Here is a 16,470-nt window from a genome sequence, read left to right on the forward strand (position 1 = left end):
CAAAACCAGTGCAGCACTATGCGATAACCAAACTACTGAAGCACGAAAGCGCGGGCTGTGCAGAGTGGGGAAAAAAACTTTTCGACTGCCCGCATCGGTGCCAAGGGTAACGTCAATGAGTTCTTTTTTCTAAATATTAAATAATGAGGACTGCCTTCATCATCATTGTCATGTTCCAGGAGCACCTCTAATTTTGTCCTGCATTTACCTCAATTTCTTGATTACTAAAGCTCTGTTTGCGATAATATTGAGGCTTTAGACCTCCTCAAGGCACATTTCTGCATTTTCATAGCTGTGTTTTCATCTCACCATTTCAACACACTCGCTGAGGCCACCTTTTCTGAGGTCTCGATTTCTGCCACAGCATGCCCTATCGCAAGCAACAAAATGTTTCCCTTTTGTTGATTTTCCACAAAGATGTCACTTGCACATTGCAGCAAAGCCAAGCACAGACAATCAGGAAGAATCACTGCCATGACCCACCTGCGACCCACCTAGCAGTGAATCTGTTGACATGAAAACACCCACAGTGCTTTATATTACAAGCATCTGCGGCAGCTGAGTGGTGATAAGCTGCCATATTGATTGTGGGAGCCAGCCTGGCCATGGAAACGGGAATGATGGTGATGGCTGTGGAATCCCATAAGATGGTGACTGCCCAGCCAAGTGCCAAGCATATTCGCCTAATGACCTAGGTGATCTCCAACCTTGCTATCATTAGAGTTACAGTAACTCCACCATCATTTCAGTTGTACTACAGGGGCCCCACCAAGCACAAACTAAGAGTTCATGCAGTAAAAAAGAATGTTAGTAAAGTTAGTTTCTTAAGGAAGCAAAAAGTTTGTTAATAGGTCAGGAGAGTAACAAGCTTGTTTGTAAGACAGAGGGTGAGAACAGTAGGAACACAGGAAGGAATGGGCTATGGATAAAAAGAAAAATGTGAGGCAACACTGTGAACCCCATGTACAGTTAGAAGAGCTATATTTCAATGTGGGTTGATGTCCATGTGATAAGGACTGTCCATGCCAGGATAAGTGTGGCTTATGAATGCCTGCGATTGTCTCCCAAGGTCGGGCTCTTGGGAATGAAGCAGCAGACAAGGTCTCAGTGGCAGTGGGATCGTGAATGAAGGTGCAGTGACTTTGGTGCTTCAGAGTGCACAAGGAAAATGATGGCCATACTGTGTGCAGCTGCTGTAAACTTGGCGTATGCTATCTGGCAATGCATGCCTCTTTGTGACACCCGACAGAAAGCGGGCTGCCGTATGTTGTTGGTGGTAAGCTTGTGATAATTGGACTGGGCTTGTTCAATGAATGTAGCCATGGCACCAGTATCAGAACGTTAGTGGGTCTTGGGAAGATTGATGCAGCATTACTCTTGGGTACGTGCTACCAAGGTGCATGGTGGCAGCATCTGACAAGGTGTTTGCAAAAGGTTCAGTGGAGGTGGCACCAGTGAAGCAACAGGAAGCTGTGGTGCTGGTAACTGTGGTATGCAAGATGTTTCCAGTGCCATGTTTGTGTGAGCTGAGGAGGCATCTGCTTGCACAAACATCAAGCCAGTGCCTTCGGATGTGCGAGCTGAGACAATGGAGGTGAACTGCGAGTGGGATTAGAGGGCAAAGACAGCATGGGAATGAGGCTGATGCAGCATGGATGCGCAGGGGATGTCATGGCAAGTAGACCAGTCTCAGCATGGTGTTGCTTTGTGATCTCACTAGCACAGGCACTGCTAGCAGTTGTAGCATATCCAGTGTTTGCACCACAGATGCCACAGAAAGTGGGACAAGTGCATACAGTGACAGTGGTAAGCATGGGTGTTGACATATGCTCGTCATTGCTGAGTGATTTATAGCAAGCTGCCCAAATGTGGACTTGACAGGGGTAGCAGTGGAGCATAAGGTTGTTAATTTTCAGAGGTGAATGAGACAAGAAATGCGCGGTGGTCATGTTGTCTCCACATCATGGCTCCTTTGGCATCACTGCATCAGTCGACTCGGCATCGGTGACACAGTGCTCACCAGGTACTTGTGCAAATCAGAAAGTATTTGCCCCTATTTTTTATTAGCCAAAATAAGACACACAAATATAAGTACTATTCTAGGTACATTATACTATTTTTCCACATAGCCCCCCCACCGGTTGAGACATTTGTCTCATCGCAGCACTAAATTTGAGATGCCCCTGTTGTAAGCCAGCGACGCAGGTGGCCTCCCCAAATGGTCATTGTCATGCAAGTCTTCACAGGTTTTTGCGAACCCACAACAGCACCAGCGCACACTTCTCAAAGCGAGACACCTTTCCCCATATGTGGGTGCATTTCCCTGTGGATATTGATGGGCGTTAGCCCCTTGCTCCATCAAAAACGAATCACGCCTTTTTGCTTGTACGCCCTGGACGTTTGAAGCACAACCACCATCTTCGACAACTGACAGGAGCACCATGCCACAAAGCTACCGGCAAATAAGGGTGAGCTGTTCCAAGAAAGATCCACCGCTGGGAATGGATATGCTTACTTCGCATTTACAGACATAATTTGGCTAAAAAAAAACAGGGGCAAGGAGTTTCAGATTTGCCCTCGTACAAATGGTGAGGAGTACAACAAGAATAGAGGGGCTACTTCAAAGAGTGAGCCACTGAATGAGAGTGCACTGGTACACTGAGGAAGTGGAAGGGGGAATTCTTAGGGCCATAGTTATGTTTTCATCTGGCAGTGAAAAGTCAAGCCGAGAAAGAAACGTTGGTAAGTATCTCTGTCTTGAAGAGCTGGTAATGCCAAAGCTGTGATGACATGCCACTGACATATGGCTGTGCCTCCACTTGAGGAAACCAAATGACAGAGCTGTGGGGACATAAAGCCACAGTTGCCGATGCCATGAGTGTATAGCTGGGGAGGGCACAATTGCTTGAGCACTAGTTCAGTTGTCTGTGGTCACCAATTATGTGGCAACTGAGTGGCATTGAGCCACCACATTTATTGCTGGAGCCACCTTGGCCATGGACATGGGCATGATGACCATGGCTCAGGAATCCCCTAAGATGACAATAATACAGCTGGGTGCTGAGCATGTTCCTCTCGCAAGCAAGGTGATCTTGAACCTTGTCATCACGACAGTTACAATGACACTACATGTCTCTATCTGCTAAAGCTTCTTGGAAGCAAGAAGCAAAGCAAAACCACTACCAGCCACTTTATACTTATGATTTTACCATGCATTCTATGAGAGCCTCTCTGGTCTCTTATGTCTTTTTGCTATGCTTTGCCTCTCTACATTGCTGTTCTCCTGCTGCTTGTCCCTCAATGGGAATTCAAATAGCGAGTGCAAAACATGCAGCACGTGGAAGCTAGCTGGTTTATGAGTAGGCATATTGAGTCTTGATTTCAGTGGCAATTTGAAGTAATAATTGTGCAGTTAAACCTCAATGTAACAAAGTCGGTCAAATTGACACTTTGCTTCGTTACATCAAAATTTTGTAATGCTGAAATTCAACCTCTTACGCAAATAAGTACAGTCACCAACGGATTTTTCTTGCACAGAAGGGGCCGTAAAACTTTCCTAGGTATCGGGCAAACGAAAAAACAAAAACAAATTATAACTAGAAAGAATGTTTCATTTTGTTGAATTCTAGAGTTGGTGACCAAAGATACAGTTTTGTGTCGTGTCAACGATATCTTCACATTGGCGGTATGAAGCAAAGCTTGTGAAGCTTTTGCATGCACTCCAGCACTGCGGCTCATAGTGTCGCCTGCAGTGGGACAACACTACGTATGCACTCTACAGCATGGACACCTGTGCACAGCCACAGCCCACCTAGAGGAGCAGATGTGTACTCACTTGTCCCCTCTGTCTATTGTGCATTCGCCCCCTCCCTTCCCTGCTCGCACAGAAAGATGGTGTGCATCAAGCCTGCATCCTTCTCTGCTCCCCCTCACACGCGTTCCCTTGCAGCCACAGCATACGGCACGTGGGGTGCAACAGGATATCATCCCACTTGAACTTTATATGGAACATGACAGCGAGAGGGTCTTGCTATCACTCTGCTTCACTTCGGCAGCAACTCTCTGTCACGCGGCGCGCAATTTGAGAGGTGCGTCTGCAAGCAGCTGCATGTAATTGAACCACTGAATCATCTGTGTCCATGCCAGTTTCCATTTATTGCTCTGGTATTTTTTTGCAGCGGCAGTGAAGTTTCGTTATATTGAAATCATGTACAAACACATTTTGTTATGTTGACGTTCAAAATACATGGTGTTCTATGGCCAAGATGTTATAAAAAGGTAAATCATTTGTTAAATCAAGAATTACGTTACATTTAAGTTTGTTATATCAAGGTTTAACTGTATTTGCATTCAGAATGGCCATCAAAGCTTGTCATATGAAATCAGACTTTTATAGTAGGCAACATAAATGCACAGTGAGAAATCAAAATAATGTTGTGCTTCAACAATACCTGTGCCACCCTTCTGAAAGCAGTTACATGTTTTAAAATCAATACCACAAATACTTATGCGAAAGACGCAAGAAACAAAGGTGTCTGCAAAGGGCTCAAGAGAGGCGCATTTCTTGCTATGAACACCATAACCCTTACATTCGTGCCCTAGTAATGCCTACATTGATCAGACCAACTTAATCCTTTTTCATATCAGCAGTGATAGCCTGAGCTTTTCCATCATAGAAGTGGAGCTGTTAGCGCTCAGCACTCTGAAGCAGTCTACTTAACAAGAAGTGATTCCAATGCCAGTTAGCTTCAGAGATAATAGGAGAATAGGTGTGTTGAGCAAGGCATGGCTGATGGCCATAAAAGACAAACAGAACATGTCCCAATGGGCGAGCATGCTTCTTGGCATAGAGGGTTACGCTTGTTCATGAGATGAATATTTCGTTGACAATACATTCGGTGTGTCCTTTGCACACCTAGATCTTGTATACATTCAGTCAGTTGTGTTGGTAGCAGCCTTACTACTATTTAATGTGAAAAACGTCGTTTAACTGCAAGCCTTCTAAAACCACGGCAAGACTGCTAATCAAGCCTTGTGCCCTGTGCTTCTTCTCTTGACTTCTGCTTGCTACACATGCCATAGATGAACTGGTGGTGTTTTTCACTAAAGCACTGGTGGCACCATGCAATGGCCACAGGGTATTTTATACCCTTGTCACAATGAACATTTTAATGTCATCAGATTCGAATGACATTCAGTGCAACAATTGCCATTCTTCCTGTGGTGGTGCTATAGAGGAAAAATTAATGTCATTTGGTCATGATATCAATGGCGATCACTGCAAAAAAATTGGTGAGAAAAGTAGAACAAGGTATGTGTAGAGTGTATGAAAAGTAGATCTATCTATTTTAATATAAATATGAGGTGTCGCTTCACTGAAATAATACGCATATAAACCTTCTACTCCCATAACGTCTGGGCCACCATAAGCCAAAACAAGGCTTAGCCAGCTTAGTAGCCATAGCCGATAAATTGAAGACAAACAATATGTCTGACATGGCAACCCTGAACGACGACGCTCAGTTGCAGAAGGTGAAGCGGTTAGTTTATGCGTGTTTTGCATTGTGAAAAAAGCATACTAATAAGAGGAAGAGGCTCAATCGTGAAATAGATGCAGATGCCATTCCAGACAGCGAAAACACACATGCACACAGACACCCGATTGTTTACAGTATGGCTGACTAGTAAAGCGATGGCAGCCAGATGCCACTGAGGTGGAAAGTAAAAACATTTTGTGACAGCCTGCTGTGCAACTTTTCTCTAGTTAAAATGGCGGATGTTTTGAACCAGGCCAAAATTAATTACCGTTTTACATTAATGCTTCTCAAAATATGAATGCTCAATGTCACATTTTGCCTTGTTTATGGGGTAGGAAGTATATGTTCGCTTTGAGTGCAAAGCCGAATGAGTTTCTCGAGCTCATTTGATTGCGGAAGTCATTCGATTCTAATGGCATTAAATCACTCTGTAGCAGTCGAATCATATCATTCTATGCTAATGCTATTCGATTCGAATGACATTAAAACGTCCAGTGTGACAGGGGTATTAGTATAGGTAGGGTACTTCATCTTCGGGCTTTATATTTTTTTTAAATTTAGGGAGTAAAATTTGAGTGTCATCTTTAAACAAGAAAACCGGAGAGAAAACGGGTTTTTGCTGTCTGGCAGCTTGAAATTAGGGCCTTCATGGCAATTTTCACAAGTGATTAACACAAGCAACGGTCCTTTTTTTTTGATGCAAACATATTTAAAGGGGCCTTAAACCACTTTTAATCAAAGTGGAGAATGGCAGTTGAAGTGAAACTAGGCTATTTCAGAAATACTTTGCTTCAAAAAGTACTTAAATGCATTCAGCAGAAGTGGAGTTACTGGCAAACACAGCCTTCGCTGTGCTCCCGGTCCTTCTTCAATGCCTTGCACTGCAAAGGCCAAGGCGCAGTGGGGCATGCCCACAACGCTCCGCCTTCTAAATGTCACCGTGGCACGCAGTTCAGATTTCATTTTGGATGTTACCGTAGACACCACAACTTCTGCCTTTGGTGCCTACGATATGCTAAACATAAGCCAAATGCAGCTGTCCTCAGTGAGCCGCAGTGCGCTTAGCCAGTGGACTTGTGGCAGCACCTCACAGTGGTCGCGGTATCTACGCCATGTAGCCAACTGCAGCTTGATGTTGGCTATCGGCCAATAGCAGCCGTCTAAGGGAATGACGAAACAGTGCGTCCGATGATGAAATAGTGCATCTATAAGAGAGTGAGGACAGGGCCTTCTGCTTAAAAGAGAGAGTTTGACAGAAAGGTGACTTCGCGATCAGCTTGCGAGCACCACGTACCGCATACGATAGCAAAACTTGGCTGAGATGTTCACAGCAGAGTATAATACCCGCGGACTATTTTATTTTACCAAGACCAAGGGGTGGTTCAGGGCCCCTTTAAACAACAGAAATCACTCACAGGAGTGATTTCTGTTGTGGCAAAGAAAGCTACTTGTAAGTCATGTGACAAACTCATCTATACAAATCATCATTGGCAGGAATTATTTATACTTTTAAAAGAAACCACATGAACAAAACAACTAAAAGAGACATGTTTGGTGATCGTTTCATTACTTTGTTCTCTGCACTTTGTTTAACTAGGTAAAAAATTATACTAGTGAACACGGGCATGCTTCGCAAGAGGTGACATGCTTTTCCTAGTCTAAGCCCTTGTTGATGTACACCCGGCCACAAAAAATGATGGACAATGAAATCTGAGAAAAACTTGAATATCTCCGCAACCTCACAACGCAGCCTGGTATTTGCATTTCAGGCCTCGACTAGAAAATGCTAATAATATTGTCATATACAGTTTTACTGGCTACCGCTACAGGCTGCTCAGGAATGAAACATTTTTTGAGATCCTGTGGCCCGTAAACTTTTGTGGCCGAGTGTACATTATCATGCAATTTGAGCATTTCTGCGTCAATTATATAACTGTTGATCCTTTCTTCTTTGGCTGTTATTGTCCTGTTCTACTGCATTGCATCATATGCTCTTGTAACAAAATTAATGGAATGCCAACTAGCACAAAATTGTGCGACTCTTCTTTGAACATAACATAGTTCAGCAGATGTCCTCTCAATGTCACAGCTACCATTTGCAATGCAGAGTAACACCAGCATTGTGTTTGCTTCCTATTGCCTTAACGCCATTTGCATGTATGCGATATGCGGGAAGCACGATGCGATGTGCCGTCGTCATGTTCATGTAAACGTGGCTAATAACAGGGCAGCAAGCTTCCGTTCGCTCAAAATGGGTAGGCACTCAATATATTGTATATTCAGAGGTTTGCTTAACGGTTAAGGAAAAAGAAAGCATATATCATATACATACATGATTAATATTAATATCATATTTGTTGGCCACTTGCTCGCACAAGGCGGGCAGTGTTCACTGGTTTTTAACACCTGCATTTATTCTTACCCTTTATGAAAGGGCAGACTTCGGGGAGAAATTCGGTCTGACCCAATTTTGAAAAAAAAAAAAAAAAACTTGTTCGGCATGCAAACATTGGGAGTTATTGGGTTTTACCCCAAAATCAAGGGCCCTATTTATAGGTGCTTAACCTCTTTCAAGATGGTGCAGTGTGCTTATCTATCTTCTAGGAAAGTAGAGTAACATGCTGACAGGGTGAGTGGCATCGTGGCTTTAAAACCAGCTTTTGGGCAGTTAAAGTGCAACAACTTTATATTCCTTTGATATACGCCAGATATGTATGCTAAACAAGACTCCAGTTGACAGTACAACTTGATGGCTGCTCAAGCAGCATGTCAGGTGGCAGCATGAGAAGGGGAAGTGCCAATTGTTTGCAATGAAAAAGCAGTCTTACAAATAATTAAATATGTTATTACCAGTGAAGTCAACATCTCCAACAAGCTTTGTCTTGCCTGAGGCTTCGTCCCACACCCTTGTGACCCCTACATCAATCACACAGGCTCCATCTTTGATCATATCAGCAGTGATAAGCCCTGGCACACCAGTGGCTGTGATCACAATGTCAGCCATCTTGGCCAATGCTTTCAGGTCGGATGGACGGGAACGGCTATGGCAGCTGGACACTGTTGCATTGCCTGAATGAGATGAATGAGAATCAGTCTCCCAAAAAACATTCAGCTCTATAATTTTTCAGTCGTGAAGAAAGAAGGCACATGGAGGTAATGACAGTGTAACAGTATTCAGAACAATCAGGAAGCTGAAAAAGGAAATAAAATGTGCATGTATCGCATTTGCCCATCTGCTCTTCTGCGACTGAAATATGCAACTAGATTTTCACTTTGTTTTTTTTTCACCTTCCTGTTGTGCATGCGTCAATATCAGAGGGTTTCAATTCAATATCACAACATACAGATTATTGCGAAATGCGAAAGCACCCGTGTACTTAGATTTAGGTGCATGTTAAAGAGTCCCAGGTGGTCCAGGTTTCCGGAGTCCCCCACTACAGCGTGCCTCATAATCCATAATCAAATCGTGGTTTTGGCATGCAAAACCCTATAATTTATTATTATTATTATTATTATACAGGTCACTTCATTGTAAAGATTGCGCAGCGAACAGCTCACACAAAAAAAGGGAAAGAGTTATTTCTTCGCTATACAGGTCATTCCATTCTAGAGACATTCATTGTAGAGGTGCTCAAATGCACTTGGCATTAACATGAGAGAAGCCTGCGTACTGTATGAACATCATGCTGCTGTGCCTGCGGTGTCAGGGGTTTGATTTAAGCATCTGTTTGAAACGTCGGTAGCATATTGCAAAGGGAGAGCCTCACATATGGATTGCGTAGAGAACATGGTGTTTACAAATGTAGCAAGGAATCTGACCTTTAGGTGAGCAAAGCTGGGGGTAGCGACACACCCCAGCATTACATGTATAGTACAGTCATAACTACAAGCCCAGCCTGCTTTGGCCAACTTGAGCTGTGTGCAGTCTTCTCCACAATATACAATGTGGTATCGGGAAGATGGCATGCAAGTGCCACATGGTGCACAAGCAAAAGTGAAGCCAAAACTGATACACCATGACGGAACACACAAGATTTGTGAACTAGCTATAGAAGGCCTGCATGAGCTGACAACAGGAACATCCTTAAGTGACTTGTGGGAATGCCAAGTGTTGCACAGCACTTGGAGACAAAGATTCAAAGCTGCAGGTTCCCCAGTGACCATGACTTGAGGAAGTGTGAACGGACTGGGTACCAGAACTTGTGTGCAGTGCTAGTAACAAGGCCATAGGCATGCTGACAATTGAGTATTAGGCAACAGAGTGCTCTGTCTCAAACATTACTGTCCAGCTCACACCGAATAGCACATATCTGGCTGCACACTTCAGTGTGGCCAAACAGCACAAAAGTGCTCTTGCAACGCAAACCTCAACCAAAGGCCACCTGCTACCGTCAAACCTACTACACAATGCCCGTGTCCTAAATGATAATGCACGCACTGGCTTACACCCTGACAGAAGACATGTTCGCCAAAGGCGTAGCTACAAGAAGAGCACATACCATAATGCTTTGGACAGCTATGGCAGTGAGGAACCAAACAACACTAGAATGGAAGTTGACAGTGAAGCCAATGACTTACAGGAGTCCCTTACAACTGTGGTCACTACTTGACATGCCACGCAGGCACATGACTGACATTTAAACACATTCGGAAGTGTTCTAACTACTACAACTACATGAGGCACAAATACCTCGTGCCACACGTTAATACCTCCAAAGAATGTAACACACCCAACAACGATGACTGAGCCCATGCCGCACTGCTGTTACTCTGACACTTTGCACACAAGGTGGGAATTGACGGTCACCAATAACCTTTTCCACTTTCCCTCTTCCATACTATTTACATCACTCCCCTATATAGGCTTTTGGGCCACTTTTTCCCGTATAAATGTTTATCACTGAAACTGTCTCCCAGAATTTAAATCAGTGTGCACTGACTATGAAAGCCAGTTCTTTCTCTGATGATGAGGTTATTTTCATGTGCCAAGTGGTGAAAAGGGGAATTTTTTTGGATTGTAAGGTATTCAAACTAGTGACAAAATGAACTCAGGTTAAAACCATTACACATTTGCTGTGAAAATTTTATATTCATATAGTCATCTTATTGTTAAAAGATTTACAGCACCCTATTAGTTATACCCATAAATATATAGCATATACTGATGGGTATGTGTGTCTCAAAGCCATGGATGGGCTATGAGGCACTGGAATAATTTTGGTCACTAAATGTGCTTTAACAAGCAGTCTAATCCACAGGAGTGATAAAAAAAAATTTGGAGACTTCAGCGATTCCTCCAGCTCTGAACTTATTTACTGCGACAGCACGAGGGTTCTCACAGTGGACACTGCCATCTACTTAAGAACAATTTCCTTGCGATGTGCACAATGTTGTCCTTGTCTGTTACAGTAAATGCCTGTTGTGGCCTCCAAAATACATGCACAGACACCACCATTCTTAGAGTCTGTGTGGTACAGAATACTCAAAACAAATTACCATGCACAAAAACTACTATTTGAGCAGTGGTTAGTGGGTCAGGCTCCAAATTGTGCATTGCCCCACGGACAAGAATCTGAAGTTTAGTGGCGGTGGACTAAGTTTTGTTTTTATTAGCCTGACGACGAGGATGATGACCATCGTCATGATGGCATCAGCATAGCAAACCGCTTCAAGCTTTTAACTTCTGTCGCAGTAAAAGTTCTCTGCTCAACCAAGAAAGCAACGACATAGAGCCATGAAACTTTTTTTTTTCATATCCACGATGAAGTTCAATGAACTGATCATTTATAGACCCTTCAGCAGAACACACACACCCAAAAAATGTTAGCACTAGCTACCGAGACACTGCCCTGCTGCAGCAATCCTTTCAAAATTATATTAACAATTTTTTACTTTTGTTACATTTTTCAATACGAAACTAGAGTAGGTCAGACAGAGCAAGATAGTCTATCTAATAAGTTCCTTAATCAGTCATTGCCGTTGCATAATTGTCAGCAGGTGCACAGTCCAGCAAAGTGAAAACACCGTGTCAGATATTGATCCATCTTTTTTTCTTAACCATTGTTTTTGCATTCACTTTACAACATTTACAAAGGTCAATAACTGTTGGGGCACCTTTCTTGTTCCAAAGAACTTTGGACTTTTCACTTTGCGCTGACCTTTGAAATGCGCCCACCTTCAGCTGCAGAGAATCAGACTGCCACTATAAGAATGACTGATATTTGCTTTTGTTATTGTAGTGATATAATCATCCCTCATTCATGGCAATAAATCACTGCACAGAGATATGAAGAGGATGCAAATTTTTGCAAAATAAAATTTTATTAGCCCACTCCATGCTGCATTTTATCAGTGTCCAAAGATTTGTACATAAAGTTGAGTGAAAATATCTGCATCCCAAAAAGCTCAAAGATTTCATACACTTGGCATATCAGCAAACAATATAGTTGAGATTTGGCAGGCTGCCGATATTATGGCATTAGTGTGATTAACACTTTTGTGGGCTGATGCTGATGAATTTATAAGTGTGCCACCTATCTCGTGCCAAATCCTCCAAAACTTTACAAACCACTTCTTAACACTAAACAGTGACAATGAAAAGCCCCCTTAATGGTTCCAGAAGAAATTCACAACCCAGGTTTTTGACAGACAAATGGCAATTTTTTTTTGCTGACACATTTATGCAATTTCTCAGAGGAAAAAAATCACAAAAAGTCCTCATCAGAATTTTAGAAAGAGCCACATCATGATAAAAAAGGATGCTTCTCAATATATTAATGAAATAGTGCCATAAAACATTATTGCAAAAAACAACAAATCAAAACAATAAACTCTGGCATATTTGAAAAAAAGACAAAGTTATGACTATTGTCTTAGTAATTAGGATTGTCACCTCAACTAATGTGAACATGAACAAGTTGCGTGAATGCATGCAATTATTTACACATTTTTTGTTGTCATTATACTTTTCAGCATCCTGATTTTTAATTTGTCCTTCTATGTCCTTTCTTTACAACCTCTTTTATTCTAACTATCCCCCTTCTTAACTTTGTTACCTTATACCTTTTTCATGGCTGCAAAACAGTTCAGGTGTCCATAGAAAAGCAATACTACTACAATGACCATTGCCTTCCCCATTCCTTTTCTACAAGAGAAGACAAAAGCAATAAACAGCTGCTGCTACTGCTACTACTACTACTACTACTACTACTACTACTACTACTACTACTACTACTACTACTACTACTACTACTACTACTACTGCTACTACTACTACTAAGTAATACTACTGCCACTGTTTAAAAACTAACACAAGATAATATCAATTAATGTCTCACCCAACAATAAAGTACACACAAAGTATACAAAAACTACAAAGCCAGAATATGTTTTTCCCTTTAGAGGTTAACATGGTTCACAAATCCAAAATCCATTTGCGACATAAAACGCTAGAACTAAATATTGTTCCTTTTATGCTTTCATTTTCACTACGCAGCGACAATACCAGCAAAAAAAATATTGGCTAATTATTGTTCTTGTTTTCTTACGATGGGTCTTCGTGCCTTTTTGAGGAAGGGCTTGCTATGCCTCTCATAAGGCAGCAAAGCTGAAAGCAAAACAAATGCCATAAAATCTTGCAGGTATAATATGAATCCAAATGAAGGGCATCTTAGAGTGCAGCTCATAGGTCGCCCATTCATGGGGCGAGCTTCGACATTGTCCTAAGGCATAACCAAGTGGACAAGCACAGCGAAAGATGAGAGCGAACGCGAAGCGCAGGGGGGTTGAAAAAATCGGAGAGCAGAGAAGCGCGAGGAGGAAGGCAAAGAGGAGGGTGCAGTGGAACCATCAGGTGGAAAGCAGAGGAGGGTATGGCAAAAGCATGAGAAGAAAAGCATAGTGCCCATAGCGACGACCGCTACGAGATGATGCCAGAGGAGGGTGCTGTTGTCTGTTCACTGACAGCATGCGGCAAGCGGGTCGCACATTACCATATAATAAAACAACGCGCTGTATGTGCGAAGGTCTGTCTGAGGTGGTTGCTGTGAATCACGCCCACGTGTCATCCACGAGCTGCCTGTCATGATCTCCCAATTAGCGAAGCAGTCACATCACACTTCGCTCCGTTTGCAACGCGCAACACAAGACAGATTGTCCACTCCAGCCAATATATCATGAAATGAAAACACGTATAGAGTTGCGCTCAGATTTCGCATTAAGGAGTGTTGTAATCATCAGTGAATTTTTTGGGGCTGTGAAATAGAAATTTGTTCAGATATAACACGAATGAAAAACACTACAGATACTTCTTGTCATATTAAAAAAAAAATATGTACTACTAAAAACTTTGGCACTTGAATGTAATATGATGGACAAATTTGATGTGCTAAAATCCAGGACGACACCTAGGATTATATGAAGGTTTCACAGTATACACATAGCACGTATATAGCGTGTCAGTGCATCATCTTTTCATTCTGGTGTGCTGAATTTCCCAATGCCTAAGGTTTACACATGCGTAGTCTAGCACATGTAATCGAGAGTTCGATGGAAGCCCATCTGGTCTGGATGAGACATGCAAAGAAAGACGTACACTGACCAAGTAAAACTTATTAAAAGACAAGACGTTCCGGCTTCTATATGGAAGCCTCGTTCACAATGGGGCAAAAAAGGTTGAAGTGCCTGTTGAAATAGGTTTTAGCATGTGGTGCAAGCACCATGCTTAAGACAAGGGGAGGGCTCCTTTGTTTCAATTGAGTGTGCGTTCTCTTGATTGTATCTCAAGAGACTCCAGGTACAGACGTGACTTCCAGTTTCTTTCCTGACCAATTAGACTAGACTTCATCCATGTAATATTGTGCTTAGTCATGGCTGCGCGTACGGCCAAAGCATTTGAGGCCACTCTTCTCTTATCCACATTGTTTTGATGTTGGCACAGCCACTGTTTAAAGTTGCCCGTCTCCCCTACGTAGATGCAATCGCATTCCGCACAGGGGATCTTGTAAACAACGCCAGGAAAGGCTTCCTTCGGCAGCTTGACCTTCCCACTAAAGAGTGCATGCCTCAGTTTGTGCACACGAATGTGAGCCACCTCAATGTCATATTTACGCAACGTGCATGATAAGGTCTCGCTTATCCCGGGCACGTAAGGAATGGAAGTGCATTTCTTTGGACGAGCACGGCCAGCTTGGGAAGGATTGAACAAATGGTGTTCCTCAGCATTCATGAACGCATGGGAGTAACCGCTCCTAGAAAGATGTTTCCAGATTGTCTGCATGTCAGAATTTAGGTCTTCAGGTTTCGTAGAAATACGGCTCGCACAACCCAACCGGGAGGCAATGACTGACCTCTTGTGAGCGTCAGCGTGCACAGAAAAGCAATTCAGGCACCAGCCAGTGTGTGCACTCTTTGTGCTGCTTAGATTGCTGCTCTTTGTGCGTGCTTAGATTGACCAGCAAACAAAATCTGTCAACAAATGTATTTGAAATAAAGTCTGATTGATTGATTGATTGATTGATTTCAGAAAGTATTGAAAGAAAGTGCACCATTGCTTCTTTTCACTCATACATCTGAAAAAGGCAGTTCCCGGTCTGTGTCCATCTCAACCATGAACTGAATGGAATCCACTTGATTGTTTAGATGCGTGGTGAAAGCTTCCAAAGCACAGCGCTTGATTATGCAAAAACAATCATTGACGTAGTGTAGAAAAATTCTTGGCGATGGGCTGAAAGAAGCAAGCGCGCGACTTTCTAGCCATTCCTTTGTCAGATTTGCAGCGGTCACCGAGACAGAGGCACCCATTGGTGTGCCGTGGACTTGCTTGCAGATGGCTTTATCGAAACATAAGTAGGTGTTGCCCAGGCAAAAATTGAGGAGACTCTTCAAGCCGGGGACATCAAATGGCGACCGTTCCGGTAAAGCTATATTGGCATCAAGTGCAGCAGAACACGTTTCCTTGGCCATGTCAGTGGGAATGGAAGTAAACAGAGACACAACGTCAAACGAAACCATCAGTTTGTCGTCGTCGAGGACGAGGGGACGTTATCTAGCACATACAAGGAAATAATGTGAAGAGCGCATGTAAGGAAGTTTATATGAAGACCTGTGCTCCTATGGCTTTCATTACAAACTCTGTGTGCATACAGGGCGTGTGGCAAGACCAGTGTCCTGTCAGCCCCAGTGCTACAGGAAGGGGTTAGCAGGCTTATTTCATGTGGAACATGCAGAATATGCAAGCATGACTGATATAGACATGCAGCTGAAAAATAAATTTGGGTTCTCAAACGTACCAGATACATGGAACGCCAGCGACACTAGTGAGACTAGCGATATCAAAATAAGCTGAGCTGAAGAACTGAAATCAGTACAATTTAACACATTCTTGCAGTTCTTTAAAAAGATAGGCTGCAATGATGCCAAATTATAGCAACTAAACTGTGCTTAAGTGGCGAAATATACTTTTCACCTATTAGCATGGATTAAAATACTTCTATAAAACTCATATCACGCAGGTGCATAATGTTGGGGGCACATGGCATCGAACTGTGAATTCTCTGTTACAGTAAAAGCTCGTTAATTCGAACCGCAAGGGGAAGCCGCTTCAGTTCGAATTAACGAAAGTTCGAACTAACAAAAGTGAAGGAGAGCAACAGTACACTGCTATTTGGAAGCAGTAGGGCGTGTCAGAAATTTGGCGTGTCAGAAAGTGATAGCATGTGTCGCGGGCACACGCCATCTTCAAGTCGAAGCTCTGGGTCCAACTGTGCCACACCACCGATGTCCACCTAAACGAACGTTAGCCTAGGCTTAACACCATCACAATGAATTGCGACGGCCGATACCTCCTAAGCTGAAAACAGAGGTGCACAACCGATGAAGACTGCCGAGACAAAGACGCTGAACATGTGAAGGTGGCGAAGGCCCCGATTCGGTG

The 16,470-nt window shown here is 43.0% G+C and overlaps 1 protein-coding gene across 2 annotated transcripts in view; it reads right to left on the reverse strand.

Annotated features, from left to right (window-relative positions):
* Positions 1–16,470, reverse strand: part of Nmdmc (NAD-dependent methylenetetrahydrofolate dehydrogenase) — a 50,058-nt gene that overhangs the window by 17,236 nt on the left and 16,352 nt on the right. For both annotated transcript variants that reach the window (XM_065437435.2, XM_065437434.2), the window contains one exon: positions 8,388–8,606. In XM_065437435.2, coding sequence (XP_065293507.1) covers positions 8,388–8,606 — 219 coding nt within the window. The remainder of the gene's footprint in view (positions 1–8,387; positions 8,607–16,470) is intronic.

This window comes from Dermacentor albipictus, chromosome 1 (genome assembly GCF_038994185.2).
Source record: "Dermacentor albipictus isolate Rhodes 1998 colony chromosome 1, USDA_Dalb.pri_finalv2, whole genome shotgun sequence".
NCBI classification, from domain to species: domain Eukaryota; kingdom Metazoa; phylum Arthropoda; class Arachnida; order Ixodida; family Ixodidae; genus Dermacentor; species Dermacentor albipictus.